Source organism: Schistocerca cancellata, chromosome 5, assembly GCF_023864275.1.
Source record: "Schistocerca cancellata isolate TAMUIC-IGC-003103 chromosome 5, iqSchCanc2.1, whole genome shotgun sequence".
Taxonomy (NCBI): domain Eukaryota; kingdom Metazoa; phylum Arthropoda; class Insecta; order Orthoptera; family Acrididae; genus Schistocerca; species Schistocerca cancellata.
In genome coordinates this window covers 450067428-450090001 of record NC_064630.1, presented here as the reverse complement: position 1 = coordinate 450090001, position 22574 = coordinate 450067428, and the positions used below count along the sequence as shown (strand labels likewise).

At 44.3% G+C, this 22574-nt stretch overlaps 1 protein-coding gene across 1 annotated transcript in view; it reads right to left on the bottom strand.

The window, feature by feature from the left end:
- Positions 1-20679, bottom strand: part of LOC126188598 (hemicentin-2-like) — a 1730700-nt gene extending 1710021 nt beyond the window's left edge. Inside the window, exon 1 of the mRNA XM_049930200.1 lies at positions 19783-20679. Within this exon, the coding sequence (XP_049786157.1) occupies positions 19783-20032 (250 nt within the window). The 5' untranslated portion in view covers positions 20033-20679. The remainder of the gene's footprint in view (positions 1-19782) is intronic.
- Between the last annotated feature and the right edge of the window lie 1895 nt (positions 20680-22574).

Here is a 22574-nt window from a genome sequence, read left to right as displayed (position 1 = left end):
TAATTTACTCTATTTTTTGTCTTTTATTGTCAATGGGCATTGTTGCAATTTTTAATAAATTTTTGTTTGTACAAAAATTACGTTTTCTAAGTGTTACTACAATCTGTTGATTAGCTAACAACACGAGTCCTTGACTACCAATCCACTCTGCGAAAGTCGCATATCAACTGCACTTTCCAATTCCGCAATATTTGCGGTGCACGTCTTAGGTGAGTCACCCCGTATAACAAAAATGCACGTGAGTATAGACTGTGGTCGAGGTGCGTTAAGGAGCCTGAGCAGTAGTAAAACCGGGAGCGTACGCCTGTAGCAATGTGAATAAAAGAATCATTTTCAGTGACTGCGTCCACAGCACACTCTTCAAGAAGAAGTAGAATTACAGTCAGCGAGAGTTTTCAAACACATATCTTGTTTCATTTTCACGGTAACCTGAATTGTCGGGCCCTAGTCATAGCGTGAATAGCAGCCAGCAGTCAATATTGAAGTACGTCCTCTACACTCGGCGGGATAAACTCGGCATTTGGCCGTTTTGAAAGAAGCGGAGACATGACTTCTCAAACACGCTACATCCTCCAGTTAACCACTTTCCACTGTTTGGTCTACTGAAGACGTGCATATTTACGAGCTACTGCTTTCCACGACTCCACATGGCAGTTACAGCGTTGGCTCATAAACTACGTAAGTGACACGGACATGGATTCAGTGACAGCAGCGACTCTTGTCAAGTTTAAAACTGATTGTCACTGACAAGGCATGATACACGTCGCCGGCCTCTGAGGGTTATGATCTTTTACGACCGTTGTTCTTATGAAGTTTGGCTGATAGTGGGACAGGCTTCGTTGTAGACACGTTGTACATTCCTGTCTCAAAGACTGACGAAGCACCTAGCTTTACTTATGACGAGATCATGGACATGTCGAAATAATCTGGGTCTATTCTGGCACTCTCCCGCAGTTTCCTGTCGAACCAAATTATTCCGCATACTTACAACCACTTGTCCAATTAAAAGATTTGTGGTGTAACCACAAGCGCCGGAACGAAGACTAAGAATGCAAGGCCAAAGAAGGCGGTGTAACGACGTCGGCCAATGGTGGGCTGATTCAGACCGCGCCACGACAGCAGCGCCCTCAAGCACAAGTGAATATAAGCGCCTCTCCTGCCAGCCTAGGCCTCTCAGATCGGCTCAGTATACAATCGGTAGCCCGCCTGGTTAGCCGTTCGGCCTAACGCACGGCTTTCCGGAGTGGGAAGGAGCGTCTGGTCCTCGGCGCGAATCCGCCAAGCGGACTTGTGCCGAGTTCCGGTGAGCCGGACAGTCTGTGGATGGTTTTTAGGTGGTTTTCCATCTGCCTCGGTGAATGCGGGCTGGTTCCCCTAATTCCGCCTCAGCTACACTATGTCGGCGATAGCTGCGCAAACAAGTTCTCCACGCACGCGTACACCACCATTACTCTACCACGAAACCCTGAAAGAGTGGTTCTGTGCGGGGCGGCGGAGGGGTGAAGTGGACTCCGGTAGTCGGCACGGAGTTGTAGACAACTGCGGCTGCGGCGGGGACGGAGCCTCTCCGTCGTTCCTAGGCTCCAGGTTAACATACAGTACAATACAATACGGACGGTAGTGGACAGCATGCGCGGACCATAACAGCACAGCCTACCAGAGAATGCTTAGAGAAAAGTTATTTGTGATCCATATCCACTGCCTGTTTCAACTTGCTTACGATGAACGGTACTATGCTCACATATCGCCCATCGCTTGCGACACTTGGTGTAAATACAAGTTAAGTTTTGTCATTCTAATCATTTGAAATAAAACTACTAACGTTATTTGCTTCAACTGTTGTATAACATTCCGAGAATGCAGCATCCCTTAGGCACCCAACACGAGATGAGTGGGCAAGACCCAACTAAAAGTATTCAGACACATATTAGTGGCCTTTAATATGGTATGTGTCCACCCTTCTTCTTCATGACTCTGCTGGGGACTTTTACAGTGAATTGCCTGCATGTCTGTGGAGGAATGGCTGCCCATTCTCCCTCAGAAGCCGAAATAGAGGTGGTAGTGATGTAGGATCCTGCAGTCTGGAGCGAATTTGACATTCTAACTCACCCCAAAGGTATTCAATTTGGTTCAAGGCGGTCGTCTGGTCAGTCTAGTCCATTTCAGTTATGTTATTGTCCACAAACTATTGTATCACAGATACAGCTTTATGACAGAATGCATTGTCATGCTGATGCAGACAATCATCGTCTCCGAACTGTTCCTTTACGCAGTACACAATGCTGCAAGATGATTTCGTATCATTCTGCCTTAAGGAGTACACCTTAACCACGAGAAACACTCTCATACCGTAATACTGCCACCTCCATACTCAGCACCAGACATGATGGCAGCTAAGGTTCTCCAGAAATTCGGCAGCTCAGACCATCCAGTCGGATTGCCAAAGGATATAGCTTGATTCATGGCTCTAGATCACTCGATTCCACCAGTACATTGCCCAGGAGGATTGCTCTTTATATCTTCTGCAACTACTATGAGAGTTAGGCCCGCGGTGAGAAAATTTGGATTTCATGGTCGAGGGGCTACTCATAAGCTACACATCACGCCGGTAAATGCTAAACGACGCCTCGCTTGGTATAGGGAGCGCAAACATTGCACGATTGAACAGTGGAAAAAGGTTGCGTGGAGTGACGAATCACGGTACATAATGTGGCGATCCGATGGCACAGTGTGGGTATGGCAAATGCTCAGTGAACGTCAGCTTGTGAAGTGCCAACAGTAAAATTCTAGCCGGCCGGAGTGGCCGTGCAGTTCTAGGCGCTACAGTCTGGAACCGAGCGACCGCTACGGTCGCAGGTTCGAATCCTTCCTCTGGCATGGATGTGTGTGATATCCTTAGGTTAGTTAGGTTTAATTAGTTTTAAGGTCTAGGGGACTGATGACCTTAGAAGTTAAGTCGCATAGTGCTCAGAACCATTTGAACCAGTAAAATTCGAAGGCGGTGGAGTTATTGTCTGGTCGTACTTTTCGTGGAGTGGGTTTGCACCCCTTGTTGTTTTACGAAGCACTATCACAGCACAGGCCTACACTGATGTTTTAAGTACCTTCTTGCTTCCCACCGTGAATCGCAATTCGGTGATGGCAATTGCATCTTTAAATACGATCGAGCACCTGTTAATAATGCACGGCAGGGGGTTGAGCGGTTGCACGACAATAACATCCCTGTAATGCACTGACCTGCACAGAGTCCTGAACTGAATTCTATAGAACACCTTTGGCATGTTCTTGAACGCCGACTTCGTGCTAGGCCTCACCGACCGACATCGATACCTCTCCTCTGTGCAGCACTCCGTGAAGAATGGGCCGCCATTCCCCAAGAAACCTTCCAGCACCTGATTGAACTTATGCCTGCGAGACTGGAAGCTGTCATCAAGACTAAGGGTGGGCCAACACCATATTGAATTCCAGCATTACCGGTGGAGATCGCCACGAACTTGTAAGTTATTTTCAGCCAGGTGTCCGGATACTTTTGATCACATAGTGTATCTCACTTCGCTGCCGTTATCTAGGTCAGAGATGGAGAGTCGCTTGCCCCTCGGGTACGTTCTTCACCTTCGTTCCAGAAAAACCAATACGCTTCATAAGACAACGGTTTTTCCGGCGAGCTTACTAGTGCTAACGCCTATATGATACAGTTGAAACTTTTCCGATTATTACATAAAATTTCGGATAAACTGCCCCATATCCGTAGGTGTATGACGCAGTGTCGTCAAAATGTAAGTGCCCATCTTGGACGAAAATACCACGATAGCAGGTTACGGTCATATGTGAGTATAGTAGAGTCTATTTTCAACACAATTCGATTTACACTTAATATACACGGTGGACTGAGCTCACGTTATGGTTCTACTTAATTGTACACCTTAGGTTTAACTGTGTATGGTCACAGCCGTCCGAAAATGTATTTCGGGCATTACCTGGAACATAACGAGTACGAAACCATTTCTGAAATATACACATATATTCATTTAAGTTCTGCAACGCAAGTATCACCCATGTTCGATTACATCGTAGTCGGATGTATGGTGTTGCATATTTATTAAACAAATGTCATCAGAAGCTTCCCAATAGTTGCTTGAATCATTCCTGTACAGCATCTCGAAAATCATCCTAGTCTTTCTACGCAATTTCGGCCTTTTTAGAGAACAAATGAAAACTATCTGCAGCTATGTCAGCTCAGTATGATGGATGCACATGAAGATCCGCTACGTTCATATTTCTACGCCCCCCCCCCCCCCCCACCTAGAATGCTGTATGAGCTGGTGGACGTGTTGACGTACCATAAACCAATTCTCGGTGACAGCATTCTCCACCTTTTTTTTTTTTTGAAAACCATGGCGCAGTTTTTGTAAAGTCTCGCGGGACCCATCAGCACAGACAGCGAGCTCTCTTGTTTTTAAAACTTCAATGTGAATTGGCTTTTCACACCATATTTGTCTTACATTACAAACTCACAAAGTTTTTTTGTGTGAGTTCCAGATTGTCGTGAGTGAAGCATATTGACAACGACTCAATAAATGCTCAATTTGTGGGATGGTTTATTCAGACCAAACCGGACACAGAGGTCCAAAGTAACATCCAAACACTGTATTGGAAGCAACCATTATCGCGAACGTCGATAAGCCGGTGGTACATGAATTTCACCCAGACAGGAATCGTTGATGTGAAGCTTCATACTTGACGACCTGGATCAAGTGAAGCCAAAGCATCCTTAAAGTAAATGTATGCTGATGTTTGGTGGTAGATCGTTAGTGGGAACATTGTTATTTCTTAGAAAGGTAATTATAAGAAAAAATGGTTCAAATGGCTCTGAGCACTATGGGACTTAAATTCTGAGGTCATCAGTCCCCTAGAACTTACAACTACTCAAACCTATCTAACCTAAGGACATCACACACATCCATGCCCGAGACTTGTAAGTCATTTTCAGCCAGGTGTCCGGGTACTTTTGATGACATTGTGTATGTTGCTCCGAGTGTGGATCTAGCTTAAATAAAAACAGGATGGCGTGCGTGCCACCAAAGGCGCACGTGGTGAAATCGAGGGAATGGCGTAAAAGCTTTGTGAGATAGTGTGTTTCATAAGCCGAACATGGTGGTGATATATTAATTAGTTTGATCCTACAACACTTTAAATTTATGTCTTACTTTCTGAGATACTTCAAGTGTTATCCAGTGCTATACAAGATGTAACATCCAAAGCGATTAATTCTGAGAACCAATTCATTCCGTCACATTAATAACTTAGCATATGGCATAATTCGCTATTTAGAAGGTCATCCTGAAATAACATGCCGAACTGTTGAATACAAAAAATGCTACCACTGACGTTTGATATATGTAGTGGTATCACGCCGCGAAGCAAAGTAAATGTAGACTTCTCTGTAAAAAGTTTGTCCAGTTTCTTCTGTCTTTAATTTGCGCATAATTTTCGTATGTAAACTAAACTAGAAGAAAAGAAATCGACTTGATTATGAGGTGTTTGCAGACGGACCATAATCATTCTTCCCACGCGCTATTCGCGAGTGGACCAAGGTTGGAGGGCTCAGTTAATCGTACGAAATGTGCCCTCCGCCACAAACCAATATGTGGCTTGTAGAGTATGATGTAGATGTAGATACTGAAAACAAAGTCGTGTAAGCAAATTGGCCTTGAATTTCACTCGCCTAAAAATGTACAGAAAACAATAGACACACAAATAAGATTGGCATCCACTTCTTTGTACCTTTGCGCCATAACAATCTGTAAAGAAACTAAGATTTTCCGAGTTTGTATGAAGGTATCGTTAACGCGTACGTTTGTCATCCCTGCTTTGCTGTCAACTACACTACAACAATTTGTAATTGCAAAGTGTAGAATTATAGTAAGCATAAGCGTTGGAGAACAAATTTATGTAAGCATGAACTAGAATATGTACAGCAAGCGAAAGAAATTACTTAGCGATGAGTGAATGCATGTGAGAGAGACTAGTTGTATAGAGTTCATTTATTCCTGCTAAGCGTTTATTCGCTATATACTCCGTACTATAGGCGATTATTGCGTTTAATTCACATTAGGTGAACTATTCACTGGACCTCAATGAATATATACCGCTGGTAAAACTTTGCGGCGGTCCATGATGTCCAACAAGTGAATAATGAGAATATAAGAAATTCGAATTTTACGCCGACGCTGTGAGGAGACTAAGTTGCTGCATTTTGCTTGAGGTGGACCACACATTCATAATCCATAATTTGCGACGATCAATAGAATACCCAGGCGACTAGCAGAACTCACATTGGTACCATTGTCCAAAATATTTACTAAGCGAGGATTATATTGAAAGCAAGGGACAAAAAGTTTCTAGTACGTGATAGACCAAGATGCCTCCAACAAATAGATGATGCTGTTATCAAAACAGCGAGTAAACTAAAGCTACGATCGATTATGGTCTGCGTAACTTCATGTCATCCTCAAGTAATACCACAAATTACATTAAATTTGCGATGTAATAAGAAATAAAATTATTTAAAACTCCACCGGGGATATTCACATTCTCTATGGACATCATCTCGCGCCAAACGTAAGAAAGGCGTAAGAGGTGTTCCACATTTCTGTTTCACCTTAGGCTCGAAGAGCTGAATATATACCCTCAGCAAGAGTTTAATGCTAAGAGCGAAGAAATTAACAACGAGACAGACAACTGTAGCGCACTAAACTAGTATTCGCAAAAAATCTGTGTTCTTACCCTTGTCCGATAACCTCCCCTCTTTATCGAGGTAATTCATGACAGTAGGCAAACATGACAGCTAGCATTATTTTGGAAAAAAAAGTCATTGGGACCTATATGATAGGGCACAGCCACCATCAATAACATGTCATTAATGTAATGGCTACACGAACCAAAGACGTCTGTGTTACGGACGGAATACTACCCTATTCCATTACGCGAGGTGCTGCGCTCCATATGATGATGATGACGATCATGACTGCAGTCTTGAGGCATTCCCTCGGAGCATTCATAGCATCGTTGGCGGCTCTTTCTCTGTTGCCGCGCAAACGAGAATGGCAGAAGTCGGCCCGGTGTTGACAGTTTGTACTGCTCTAGACGTCGTCGCACTATTCGTATTCATAGCTGCCTCGCTACAAAGAAGCTCAAATTGTGGCCGAAGTTACATGACCAGGAGCTGTTTACAAATAAGGTTATCGATTTTAGTCAGGTACTGACATGTGTGAATAGTACCTAACTGTCATGGTTTCAAAATGGTAGCAGTAGTTCTTTGCAGAAGAATGGGAAAACTGGCAGAAGACGACCATGGGTCAGATCAGTCTGGATTCCCGAAAAATGTAGGAACACGTGATGCAACACTGACCCTACGCCTTCGTTAAAAGAAGGGAACAGACCTAAAATACAGAGAGTTAAAGGCTGTTTACAACTTGTTCAGAAACCAAACGGCTGTTATAAGAGTCGAGGGGCATGAAGGGGAAGCAATGCTTGAGAAGAGAGAGAGACAGTGTTGTAATCTATTCGCGACGTTATTCAGTCTGTACACTGAGCAAGTAGTAATGAAAACCTAAGAAAAATTTGGAGTAGGAATTAAAGTTCAGGGAAAATAACTAAAAATTTAGAGGTTTGCTGATGACATTATAATTCTGTGAGAGACAGCCAAGGACTTGGAAGAGCATGTGGATGGAATGGACAATGTCTTGAAATGAGGATATAAGACGAACATCACAAAAACAAAACGAGGATAATGAAAAGTAGTCGGATTAAATCAGGTGGGGCTCAGAGAATTAGAATAGGAAACGAGACCCTACTAGTAGTTTAGATTTTCTATTTGGGTAGAAAAATAACTGATGATGGCCGTAGAAGAGATGATATATAATGTAGACTGACAAAGGCAAGGGAAGGTTTTCTGAACGAATTAACATAAAATGTAGAAGTGTTAGGAAGCCTTTTCTGAAAGTATTTGTCTTGATTGTAGGCATGTATGGAATTGAAACATGGGCGATAAACAATTTAGACAAGAAGAGGATATAGGCTTTTGAAACGTGGTGCTGCGAATGAATGCTGAAGAGTGGAAGGGTAGATCGTGTGACTAATGAGGAGGTACTGAATAGAATGGGGCCGAAAAGAAATTTGTAGCACAAACTGACTAAAAGAAGCAGTTAGTAGTACACTCTATGAGAGGGAAGTTTGGGGGCGGAGGGGGGGGAGGGTGAATGGTCAAACTCGTAGAGGTAGACACAAGATGAATGCAGTAAGCAGCTTCAGAAGGATGTAGCCTTCTTTAGTTATTTAGTTGTTCAGAGATGGAACGGCTTGCACAGGATGCAGTAGCATGGTGAACTGCATCAAACCAGTTTTCAGACTGAAGACCACAGCAAAAACAAACATTTCAATCGATATTGGCCATCTTTAAAAGATACATACACGGAGGTAACTTGACATATAGATACATCCCAAAATTCAAAACGCAGAATCAGAAATCAGTGTAAGCAAAATCAAAGCATGGCCATGAAATACTCGAGTAGACTCGGTATACTGCATTAGTCATAAACGTCACTCAAGTTATAGATGGTACAGTTTCATTAATTAGCCAAACGAGCTTCGACATAATATAGTGTACCTTGAGTACGCTTATATTTGGTATTTTTTCTTGGTGGCGTCGCTCTATAAGTATTGCACTTAATATGTACGGAAAGAGGATATATGGAACGAAGTGCTGATATGTCCCGTGACAGGGGCGTTTTCATTTCTTTTCATATTCCTGTAAACTACTTGTCTGCTACTGTTTATCAACTGTGATATATTGTTCTACTTTGTTTATTAAAAGGCTGGAAATATTTTATTTCATTCATTTATTTCACTGTACAATGTTATTCTATAAAAATACGTAACATAGTTATTCGCTCTTAATAAAGCCATCCTTCACCTTATATATTAACATACGAGTACAATACGTAAGCACAATGATCTGTAAACCTATATTTACTTCTATTTGCTCCCGCTACAACTGTTTTGTACATTTCTTCTAAAAAAGAGTAACTTAATGAAAGTCATACGAACTAACGCGCAGCAGCGGCATGTGGCGTGCCAAAATCCAGACGTGTCAATGCTCACTGTAGGGTCATCTAAATAGTTTCCTGAGAGTGTCAGTCTGTATGTCACGACAATGGTTGTGGTTTTCAAATTCTATAATTTTATGACGAAGCTTCTTTGGCTAATGATTGTGACTGTACCATCTATATGTACTCTCAGTATGTGTGTCTAATGCTATCTATACTGTGTCTTCTCAGATATGTTTCGATATTGCTTAAACTGATTTACGATTCTATATTTGGATATATCTGTAGGTACGCTGAGCCATACGCTTAGCCACTACTAAGTGTAGTGGCTTTGCAGATGGTCACAGTTGGCTGAAATTATTAACCCGATTTATAAATATTTTGTGGTCCTCGACTGGATCGCTGAAAAACTTTTACTATAACTATCTCGCACATCATGAAAGTAACGACATATTTGTAGGTTACGGCTTGGCCGAGTGGTAAATACATCTGTCCGTTCTGCCGCTAGTCGTCTAAGGCGTTGTGATAGATTATAACGCTGAAATACTTTATGGTGATAAGGATGAATTTTCAGAACTAATCGATTGCATACTTGTTTGACAGTCGCAAGATTCCGGCCACCGCGAGTTGAAATACCACGTATCGATAAACTGCAATGACGATGGACGTGATCTCACCAATGTCGAATTCCGACATGTATTGGTCGATTTGTGTTTTACACACACGAGGAGTACGACGATCTCACAAAGAACATGCAAATGCGATTGCTGAACGAGGAAGCTGCTGCATTATCTTTCCTTATATGTAGAAAGTAGATGGCTTGACTCCTACTTTGTGCAGCTGAGTTGGGATACCGGGCATTTGGATATTGTCCGAGTTCGAGTCTCGGTCCGGCACACATTTTTAATCTGCCAGGAAGTTTCAGTGCTGCTAAATTTTTGTGACTTTAATTTAGGTTGCTGATATCATTAACATAATCAGTGATTGCGGACTGAAGACAAACGGTTTCAAGTAATCTGTGATTTCAGAAGAAGAGGACCAGTATGATACAACTGAAGACCTTGGTGAATTCGTGGATAAGATTTTCGGTATGGAAACGTAACGAAGGTACGATATTCTCCTCGTAATTCAACCATAAATACTTCCATTGAGATATTATTAGGTGTACATCTATCGTAAGGTAGTTATTCACTGATAGGCCATACGACTGTGTATCTCTGTCAAATGCTGTATCCAGTGGTAGGGACGCACTTATTATATGTATTTGTCGTTAACGCTGTTCTCAGTTACTAGCTTTCGTTGCACGTCGTGACGAATCAACAAAGACCAATACAACTATTTTCGCTAGGTATTTCATACTTCAGTAACCGCATCAGAGACACTATGTTCGATGAATCACGGAATGAAGACAAGTACTCAGGCACAGAATTTATGAAGATTAGTTATGGAAAGTGTTACATAACATAGAAAATATAGAGTAATATAATTTGGATAGGATATTATTCAGATTTATTAATATTAAGATAACAGTGTGGAAACTATAGCAATAAAATATACACTCCTGGAAATGGAAAAAAGAACACATTGACACCGGTGTGTCAGACCCACCATACTTGCTCCGGACACTGCGAGAGGGCTGTACAAGCAATGATCACACGCACGGCACAGCGGACACACCAGGAACCGCGGTGTTGGCCGTCGAATGGCGCTAGCTGCGCAGCATTTGTGCACCGCCGCCGTCAGTGTCAGCCAGTTTGCCGTGGCATACGGAGCTCCATCGCAGTCTTTAACACTGGTAGCATGCCGCGACAGCGTGTACGTGAACCGTATGTACAGCTGACGGACTTTGAGCGAGGGCGTATAGTGGGCATGGGGGAGGCCGGGTGGACGTACCGCCGAATTGCTCAACACGTGGGGCGTGAGGTCTCCACAGTACATCGATGTTGTCGCCAGTGGTCGGCGGAAGGTGCACGTGCCCGTCGATCTGGGACCGGACCGCAGCGACGCACGGATGCACGCCAAGACCGTAGGATCCTACGCAGTGCCGTAGGGGACCGCACCGCCACTTCCCAGCAAATTAGGGACACTGTTGCTCCTGGGGTATCGGCGAGGACCATTCGCAACCGTCTCCATGAAGCTGGGCTACGGTCCCGCACACCGTTAGGCCGTCTTCCGCTCACGCCCCAACATCGTGCAGCCCGCCTCCAGTGGTGTCGCGACAGGCGTGAATGGAGGGACGAATGGAGACGTGTCGTATTCAGCGATGAGAGTCGCTTCTGCCTTGGTGCCAATGATGGTCGTATGCGTGTTTGGCGCCGTGCAGGTGAGCGCCACAATCAGGACTGCATACGACCGAGGCACACAGGGCCAACACCCGGCATCATGGTGTGGGGAGCGATCTCCTACACTGGCCGTACACCACTGGTTATCGTCGAGGGGACACTGAATAGTGCACGGTACATCCAAACCGTCATCGAACCCATCGTTCTACCATTCCTAGACCGGCAAGGGAACTTGCTGTTCCAACAGGACAATGCACGTCCGCATGTATCCCGTGCCACCCAACGTGCTCTAGAAGGCGTAAGTCAACTACCCTGGCCAGTAAGATCTCCGGATCTGTCCCCCATTGAGCATGGTTGGGACTGGATGAAGCGTCGTCTCACGCGGTCTGCACGTCCAGCACGAACGCTGGTCCAACTGAGGCGCCAGGTGGAAATGGCATGGCAAGCCGTTCCACAGGACTACATCCAGCATCTCTACGATCGTCTCCATGGGAGAATAGCAGCCTGCATTGCTGCGAAAGGTGGATATACACTGTACTAGTGCCGACATTGTGCATGCTCTGTTGCCTGTGTCTATGTGCCTGTGGTTCTGTCAGTGTGATCATGTGATGTATCTGACCCCAGGAATGTGTCAATAAAGTTTCCCCTTCCTGGGACAATGAATTCAGGGTGTTCTTATTTCAATTTCCAGGAGTGTAGAATGTAGCAGAAAGAAGTATCTCTTGCGCAGTCGTTAAACACTTTATAGGTTTGAGTCTTAAACCAACATAGGAAACGACATTGTTAGCTGAGAGATATAGCTTAGAGATATAAATGTTTTACAGATTAAATTGTCTTGTAGGATGTTGGTCTCTGTTTGTGTATATTCCAAGTCTCATTTAGATATTTAAGAAAGGAAGGTTTTTTAAAGCTGGATGTCTCTTCAGTGCTAATTTACTTTTAATTGATACTATCTTCAGAGGCGATAGAATGACGAATCCTGGCTTTAGATATGCAGATGTATTCACACCTCTAAGTGCTGGTATGCTGCTAATACGGTACTAAAGGAAGGTGTTGGTAGTAGAACTACATGTTCACTGTTTTCTAAATGCCGAGCCACATAAATTTTACGAGAAATACTTGTGCGACTTGGTCGAGATATTTATGAAGGTCTTGGAACATTTGTGAGGCGTTTAAGAGTTGTGGTCTGCCGTTTCACCTAAGAAAACATATAAAGCGACAAAATTTGTTTTCTCACATTAATACGGGCCTGCACTTTGCCATAAGGTAAACGGCTCTGAAGACGTTTATGACACTTCCTCGCCGGTAGTCCCAATTTTGAACGCCTGGGTAGTGTCACCGGGATTTCTAATTACATCTTTCTCAGTGTTTTTTAATCTCCGGAAAATGTTTGTCAAAGCTGCTTGCATCTCTGTCAGCGTCTGAAGAGCAATGTTTTCCCCACTTAGTTATATCATCCGATTGCATAACCACACTTGTTGATCCTGATGCTCGCCTGTTGCTCCACATAGGCTGAGTGACCTTGTGCTGACACTGATACTGCTACCAGTTTCAAAGTATACTCTTGGAATGTTCGTCTGTTAGGGTGTGGTTCCGTTGGCAATGTACAGACAGACAAATCTCTTTACCACTACTTAGCGCTCCGGGGGAAACCATTTCCTTATGAATTGGTTAACGCTATTTATTAGCAAGCTGAAAGTTTGCATCTACCATTGCAGTAGACAAAACATTCTATATCAAGGAGAAATCGAAAACTTCCTGCATAAAGAAATAGTAGTAGTTAAAGTCACCGCAATACTCCAGCATTAGCTAAAAATACTCGTATGCACTGTATGTGTGTGTATTTCTACATGTGATGTGCATATAAATATATAGCGTTCTGGCTTAGTACTAAACGTGTTAAATTTCCGTTTTGTTGCACTGTGCGCTCGTACGCGTCCGATATTTCCTCTTACGATACCGCGGAGGGATCCCGTAAGGAAGAGCAATATTATAGCCCTTCGCAAGCAATATCTTTAGTATACTGAATAGCAGTTCCATAACATTCTGGCAGAGAAAGAAAATGCTTCTTTGCTTTAGAGTCGGTTCAAGTTACGTGCTACATTTGTTGTTGAAGTTACCTCCTTTGTACACAGATAAATTATGGTTTGCCTTACATAAAACATAAACTTTTCGCCCAGATTTTTCACTTACTGTCAGTCTCCAGGATGATATCTTATCAAATACTGTATTGCTGCTAGTGGAGATTTGTCGCGTAATTGTTGTAGTTCAGTGAATCACATACGGAAGTGACTGACGATGTTAAAACCATAAACTATGGTGCTACTAGATTGAGACACAGTAGGAGATACAATTTGTAGCAATCTGGCCACTATTCGAGTTACCTTCAGACGTCGCAGCGTCTCGAAGAAACAATAAATGAAACGCCTTACAAATGTCACGAGGCACAGAAACCATGTGGTCGCTTTCAACTATTTCCGTTAGCATAATCCTCTTTCGAGTATCTTATTAATTTCATTATGAATGCTTCGTTTTACAATGGTGATAATATGAAGAAACTCATTTTTATACTACGGTATTATATGTAAACACAGATAAGTTGTTAAATTTTACTGCAGACAGATGTTAGTGAATCAGAAGAGGTTAACATTATCTTCATGCAGACTGTGTTACTTATTCACTCTTGCTGTCACTTGTGATATTAATTTGCGCTTCAGATGCTGGACAAATTAAGAGCAAGTGTTCTTCTACGAGTTCGTGAACTACATACTTGACATTTCTCGGTGTTGCAGATACTTTTAAACAATTCTGAAATCAATTTATGCAAACCTGTTGCAACATAGTTCATGAAAATCACTAATAACTGTTGAAATTGATCAGAAATATTTCATGTAGGATGTATTTCTTTTTTTCATGTAATTCGAAATTTCATCGTTGGACAGCGAAAGGGGGGGGGGGGGGTTCGATCAACGTCTTATGTGAGCATAAGACTGTCTTTGGAAGTATGGCCTCCCATGTAATTGTTTATCTAGAAATCTTCGCTTCCCGGAATTGTTCGTTGAGGCCTTCACTATTCTTTCTCCTAATCGTGCATAACTTATGTTTTCTTTGGTAACTTTGATGTATTTACTACCTCAAGCTCTACATTTTTGACTTCACCGTATTTCAAACACATTTTGGTGTACACCTAAGGTCTTAACGCCGTTAGTGTCGCGAAGGGGATAGTTATTGTGCAACATTTTGATGGATTAAAACTGTATACAGGACTGGAACTCAATAAGTATCGTGCCTTTCGCTGCTAAAACCTTTACGCATTTTGGTATCATGTAGAAAGAACGTAACGTTAGCTTTTGAAACTGCCCGGTAACTCTCCAGCAGCACAGCGCTGGACGTCTTCACGGTAAGAGCGTTCCCCGTAAAAAGCACTCGTAGGGTTAATTTCTGTTTACCTGCAATCTTACACGGTTTCAGATACGACAATGTGTTCCAACTGGATCGTTACTCGATTTATTTATTTGTTTCTGAATCAACATTTCAATATGGGTGCCATAATTCTTATGTGTGGTATCACACATAATTTGGTCCAAAATAGTAACATAGTTTCTGCCACACAAGTCATCTGCACATGCCGCTAATAGATTTTGTTTTCGGCCCTTACGTCATTCTCGTGCCTTTAAAGCTGTTCTGACGAAAGTGTTTCTGTTGTCGAGTTTTGAACACTCGAGAATGTCCTGAACGACTCTCGTAAAGTGCACCAGGAGGAGCCATTCAATAAAATACTAAATATACTGCAAAAAAGACCAATGCAATTTTTTTTTTACTGTAAAGATGAAAGATATTGAACAAAATTTATCCGTATAGTTGAATCGCCTACATATTAGGATGCATCATTGTACAGTAGGGGTGACAGCTTCTACTGTATTTGTAGGTTTTGTTTTATATGCAATCAGTTTCGTTTTTACATTACAATGTATTTAGGTGCCTCTATGATACAAGATTATCATGCCATTATAACGACAATAACCCAGAATCCACAAGTTCATCTGTTTTCATGGAGGGGCTTGAAGATTATGTAATATAACACAGCAATCGATTGCATATAAAATAATGCCTATAAATACAGCTGTAGGTGTCATCCATTCTACGAAAAGGTATAATAGATTTAAACAGTATATTGCATTTTGTTGCAGTTATCACTTACGAATAGCACATAGGTGGATGTAGATATTGTGAAATAAATAATTAATTCCTGTAACGTTCCAGGCGGAGTACTATTACGGATTGGAGTAAAACTCGGAAAGACCCATACGTTCAGTCAACAATTTCCAGTATTAAAAGAGAGTTAATATTAAAAACAACATCGTAGGTTGCCCTATGCCCTTTAATGGTTCAGAAACCAAAGAAGAGCCTAGTGTAGCATAGGTCTGTTTTTTAGTTTTAATTGTGTCCCACTGCTTCAAATGGACTGAAATAAATTTTATGGAAAAAGAGCAAATTCATCTTGGCGTATTTATGCACTGTGGCTGATCACAGTGGGCCTGCAACTGCACATAGAAATCCACCACGAAGCTACAATCTGTACGAAATTTGTCAGCATACCGCCTCCAAAGTTTTATAACTCCTAATCGATTCCGGGTGTTGCTGAAAAACAGACAGAAATAAATTATTATGTGTATTTGGACTGTTGGTTTTTGTCTTTCTATCGGATCATCCTCAGTTCTAGTGCGTAATTACAGCGAATTGCAGCTCGTCAGCAGAGTAAAAATTGAGTCATGAGTTATTGTGTCTGAAAACAATGCGACAACTGTGAGAAACTGGTAGTCCAGACATAGATGAAAAGTCGTCTAGACGGTATCTGTCGTTCTTCGTTGTGTTATAAGGGGTTACGGTGCCCTTGCCTCCAACTGTGAAACAGACGTTTTGTACAGTGCAGTGAACTACTAAGCCGTTGAAAAGTCATGGTTACATACAGATGCATTATTCGCTTTATTGTACAACCAGTTTCAATAATAGACGATCTTCAGAGGGATTGTGACGTCGCAATCAGAAGTGTGACGATCCATAACAACTATCAAGCATGATGTTACGCACCAGCATCTCCATTCACCTATAAATTCGGATCACATACGAGGCGTGATCAAAAAAAGTCGTGAATGAATTTTTTTAACATCAATTTCTGACGCGAAAGCCATATGATGTAATTTGTTGGATAGCGTTATCCGCTGAGACAGGCAGCGTCAAGTTGGAACACGTTCTGACGTGTCATTGCCTAGCAACGCTGGTATGTGGTTGTGTTTATCGTGTCTGTCGCGCATCATTTATTTTGAATAACGCGTAAACATATAAGTTTTGCTGCAAAAAAGTGCCAAAGAAAATAATGACATTTTGGAAATGGTGTATGCCGATAATGGTGTACCGCTGAAGACTGCTAGTAGCACGAACGATTTGAAAACGAAAATGAGCCTGTAGAAGACTAGGAACGTTCGGGAAGTCTACCAACCGCATAAAAGAAGAAAATGTGGAGGAAGTGACAAAAATTGTTCCTTCAGACAGGCTAATAACTATTCGATAGCTTGCTGAAGAACTTAGCATCACGTTAGCGTCCGTGCAAAGCATTTTAAATGATAAGTTTCAAATGAGACGAGTGAGCGCAAAATTTTATACCAGACTGTTGAGTGGTGAACAGAAGCAGAAACGTGTGTCAGTATTCACGGAGTTGAAGGATCGTGTTCATTTGGATCCGGACATCATGTCCAAAATTGTAACTGGAGATGAAACTTGGGTCTGTGGCCATGACCCTGAAACGAATAGAAAGTCAGTGAATCTACTCGCCCGAGAAAGGCACGTCAGTCAGAATCGATTATCAGAGTCATCATCATTGCCTTTTTTCGATATTGACGGCATAGTACGAACGCAGTTCGTTCCCATGGCAACAGCCGCCAACGCCGAATTTTGCATGAGATTACTGCATCGACTGCGAAACGATGTATGGAGAAAGAGACAACAAAAATGCGCCAATGGCTTCTTTCTTCATCACGACAATGCGACGTGCCACACTTCGCTTTTTATTCGCGAGTTTTTGGCCGGAAAATGCGTTCCTGTCCGTTCATATCCGCCTTACTCACCATATCTAACACCGTGCGACTTACGGCGCTTCCCAAAAATTAAAACTGTGAGTAAAGGAAAACGTTTCGACACCATTCCTCACACAGAGACAGCCACGGCAGAGCAGCTGAACACCCTTCGGAAAGAAACCATCCAGAAGTGCTTCCTCTCATGGATTTTCAACGATGCGCCAAGGGCATTGCTAGCTATGGAAAGTACTTTAAAGGGACTAAATCAAATTCCATATAAGCGTATTACTTTGCTTTCAATGAAATTTTTCACCGCATTTTTTTGATCAACACCCCTTATAAGGTAGTTATACTTGAAAGGAGATGCTGGTTTGTAATATGTTGCTTAACAGCTATTATAGGATGCCACACATCTGATGACAATGTCACAGTACAAACGACTGTAGTCTGTTCAAGACTGAAACTGGTTGTGTAATAAATTTGTTGATACAGACGTGTGCAACCACGACTTTTGATCAATTGTTACAAGTTACACGTTAATTCTTGCAGAGAAGATAACAGCACCCAGCCACTTTTTGTAATACAACTAATTTCCATAAATAGCTCTGTTACCGATTTCGAACCGACAGGTTCATCATCAGACGCCTTGTTCCACTTCAGAAACATTTTTCTTGTATTATACATAAGTGATCACTTTTTATTCCCCCATATGATGAAAATTCCTTGCGGTTATGGTGAAGTCGAAGGGGGAATAAAAAGTGAAAACTAATGTAAATTACAAGAGAAAGGTATCTTAAGGGGGATTGGACGTCAAACGGACCGACATGGAGCAGGAGAGGCACCACAGGACATTTTAATTTCCACTGTCTATACCTTTACAAGTAAATACATAAAATTTCTGTCAGCATGACCAGGAAGGATTCAGGATTCAGACTTATAACAGCGGAAGTTCAAAAACATAACAAAATACATTTTTTTACGTGTGAAATTTCATAATTTTTTCACTTACTATTGTCTGCATTTGTTGCTATAGGTACACTTTTCTTCGTAAGTAAGAGAGACTGTGCGATGAATTTTGCACAGCAAACAAACAATACTTACAAATGTCTGAAACTCTAGAATCTATTTATGAAAAAATGAATGAGCTTTTACGTTTTAAGCTCTATGTTTAGAAAAAAAATGTAGTTAATAATCTCAATTTTTACCATAGTTTTTAATAGATTTGGAAAATTCTAGAGTTTCATACACCTGTAAGTATGGTTTGTATGCTGTGCAAAATCCATCAAAGAATCTCTCTTACTTGTGAAGAAAAATGCAGCCAATTGTAAGTGAAAAAAAATGGTTCAAATGGCTCTGAGCACTATGGGACTTAATTTCTGAGGTCATCAGTCCCATAGAACTTAGAAGTACTTAAACCTAGCTAACATAAGGTCATCACACACATCCATGCCCGAGGCAGGATTCGAACTGCGGCCGTAGCGGCCACTCGGTTCCGGACTGTTGCGACTAGAACCGTTCGGCCACTCTGGCCGGCAATAGTAAGTGCAGATGATGGCTCTGAGCACTATGGGACTTAACATCTATGGTCATCAGTCCCCTAGAACTTAGAATTACTTGAACCTAACTAACCTAAGGACAGCACACAACACCCAGCCATCACGAGGCAGAGAAAATCCCTGACCCCGCCGGGAATCGAACCCGGGAACCCGGGCGTGGGAAGCGAGAACGCTACCGCACGACCAATAGATGCGGGCATAGTAAGTGCAAAAATGATGAAATTTCACATGTAAAACGAAAGTATTTTCTTATGTTATTGAACTTCCACCGCTATGAGTGTGAATCCTGTATCCTTCCTGGTCATGGTGACAAAGTTTTATGAATTTATTTGTAAAAGTATAGGCACTGGAAATTAAAATCGTCTGTGGTGCCTCTCCTGCTCCAAGTCGGCCCGTTTGACGTCCTACCCCCCCCCCCCCCCCCCCTTAACGGGAATAAGTCGTCTGATGATGATCCTGTCGGTTCGAAACCGGTCATGGCGCTAATTATGTACATAAATAGCGTTACAAAAAGTGGCTGGTTGCTCTTTTTTCTCTGCATGAATAAATCTGTATTTTGTACGTAGCCACGGGCTATGGCTCAAATTGTCATTCTCACAAGTTGTACGTCATTGTGAACTATTAAACTCTGAAAGCGATCTGCAAATAAATTTCATAAACACAGCAGCTGCGTAATGGGATTTTCCTTCATCTAGAAAGAAAACAAATAATTCATCGAGAAGGGGGCTGGGTAAGAGGCGAGATAACGCAGAGCACCACTCACGGATCTTCTGGAAGTCCTGCACATCGTCCGAAGTAGCGGACTGGACGACGGCGACGAGAAGGAAGAGCAGCAGCGCGCAGGCGGCGTCGGCGACGCCCGTGGCCGCCGGCAGCCCCGTCCCTCCTCTTCGTCCTCTGCGTCCTTCTTCTGCGACGCCGGCCTCGCGGCGCCCACTGACCGGCAGCCTCCACCGGCGCCAGCCGCAGCAGCAGAGGCGGAGCAGGCAGCAGCGCGGAGGCCGACGCGACATCGCGGTGGAGCCGCCTCGCGCGCAGTCCTGTCAGGCATTCGTGAAGACACGGCGGCGGCGTCGATCGCTCGCCCCCTTCGCCGATCACCGCACACAGCCGGCCGTATCGCGCGCCGCGGACGGGCCGGCCGGTCGCTGGGAATACTTTATCGCGTCACGTTCGCCCGGACGAAGGCGAGCGATAGTACCCCCGTATCGCGTCGCGGCGGACGAGACCGCCTTGCAGCCGCGCGAACCGTCGACAGACTGACGACGCGCGCCCTGACTCAGAGGACTCCCACTCTCTCTCCCTCTCTGTCTCCCTCTCTTTCTATCCTCCTCTCTCTCTCTCGCTCTCTCTCTCTCTCGCTGCCTCGGCGGCGAGCGCTGCGCTATTTCCGAAATAGCCTCACCGCGGGCGCGACCACACTGTCACAACCCACCACCACCTCCGACAGCACCGCCGCCTCCTCCTCCTCCTACACGTCGTCGTTCACCAACAGCGCGAGCGACAACAGTGCCGCTGACCGCTTCGTGTCCTCACCGTCCCTACCCCACTGCCGCCCCACTTCAGGAGAGCACACACACCACCTCCGTCCGTCGGACGCACACACCACCCGTCACCACCGTCCTAGGAGGCGACCGACGTACCACTGGAGCACCGGAGAGAAGAGTTGCCGCGGAGCTGAGCACGGGAGACGACGACACTGCTGGAGTCTGCCCACCCCTTCCTTTCTCTCTCTGTCTGTCTGTCTCTCTCTCTCTCTCTCTCTCTCTCCTGCCACACCGCGGCCGTCGCCGCCGCAGTCGCGCGGGAGCACTCTGAGAAATGCGACGTTGACGGAACGCCAGGGTCCCCGGCCCAGCCGCCGGAAAGCCACTTTGCTGTCACGTCTCGCGGCGCCCGCTGCGAGGCATTAGCTTATTAACATCTCGACCCACCGCCGCCACAGTAGAGGGAGCGCTTAGCCCGGCTCACTTCGAGCGCACTGTGTGCGGCGGTCGCTGCTGCTACTGCTGCAGCTTCTGGTGCTCTCTCTGGCGCGACACGGTCCGGATCCGCTGTCTCCGTCGCGGCGCGCGCCGTCTACGTGTCGCCTCGCATATGCGTATCTCTGTGTAGGCGAGCGTGACGCGGCGAGTGCGAGAGGGAGCGAGACGCTGAGCGAGGGGGGACCGCCCCAGCTGGAGGGGGAGACGAGAGAAGCACTCGGGAGCCCGCCGCCTCTCGACCTGCTACTGCAAGCGCCGTTGTTCCGCGTAACTGACTCGTTTGCTCGTTTGAAAAGAAAGGGGGCATTAGGCGCTGCACTGTGAATACCGGCCGTGCTTCACACTTGCTCCCACTCCTGGTCACGGCACGACCTTGCGCACTCTTACGTAGCTGTGTGAGCGTTGCCTGCCACTTAGAGCGATTGCGCGTTTATTTTAGGCCGGCCAGAAGAATGCACTCCTCTCGCCCACGCGCGGTTAATATTATCACCGAGGCATCGCGGAATCGCCTGGGCTGTTGCACGGGCGCCTGCCTCCCATTGAGAACGGCGACGCGATCCTCGAGACCGCGCAACCGAGTCGCACGCACGCGGCTTGTTTTTGCCCCTGTCCGCCTACACGAAATATCCCCACGAGCGGCGTTGGAGGAGAAACGTGGCAACGGTCCAAGGTGGACCTTTAATGTGTGTTTTCTCTTAACCTCAAATATCTGCTTCTCCCTTCGTCTCTCTTTCTAGAACGTGTGCTCGTACACACACACACACACACACACACACACACACACACACACGCACGTGCACACTGAAACAAACACAGTCACATCTTCTGCTTCACAAATATCTTCCTGTACGCCCCTGCTTCCTGCTTCGAAACTGATGCCACATGTGTAGCCGTGGTGCCCAGCCTCTTAGTAACTATCCCCTACGTGGGTGGAGGGAGGGGGGACGTAAACTGTATTTCTAGGAGGGGGGAGGGGTAAAATAAAAGACAGGACCCGCTGCATGTTTAGTACCAACACTATATCACTTTTTTTTAAAAAAAAAGTTATTTCTGCTGTCACTACTTCATGAGTACGTTATTACAAATTCTCTGTTGTTTAAAAGAACGATGGAGTGTTAATCGAACCCTGATTTCCCGCTTAACGCAAACGGTCTCTTTAACCGATTTAGTTATCCGTAATTCCCGTGCGAAGGAGGACATGTTAATTGGAAGTCACCGACCGGTATCAGTGGATAAATACGGTACTGCAGTGCTCAAATGTTTCAAATGGCTCTGAGCACTATGAGACTTAACTTCTGAGGCCATCAGTCCCCTAGAACTTGGAACTACTTAAACCTAACTAACCTAAGGACATCACACACATCCATGTCCCAGGCAGGATTCGAACCTGCGACAGTAGCGGTCGCGCGTTTCCAGACTGTAGCGCCTGGAACCGCTCGGCCACACCGGCCGGCAAACTGCAGTTCCTTTCTTGTTAAGAAGACATGGGATGTTCGTCAGCCACGCATGCATACTGCAATGAATAGCAACATGAAACGTATTCGCATTTGCGAATGTGAAGAACCATCAG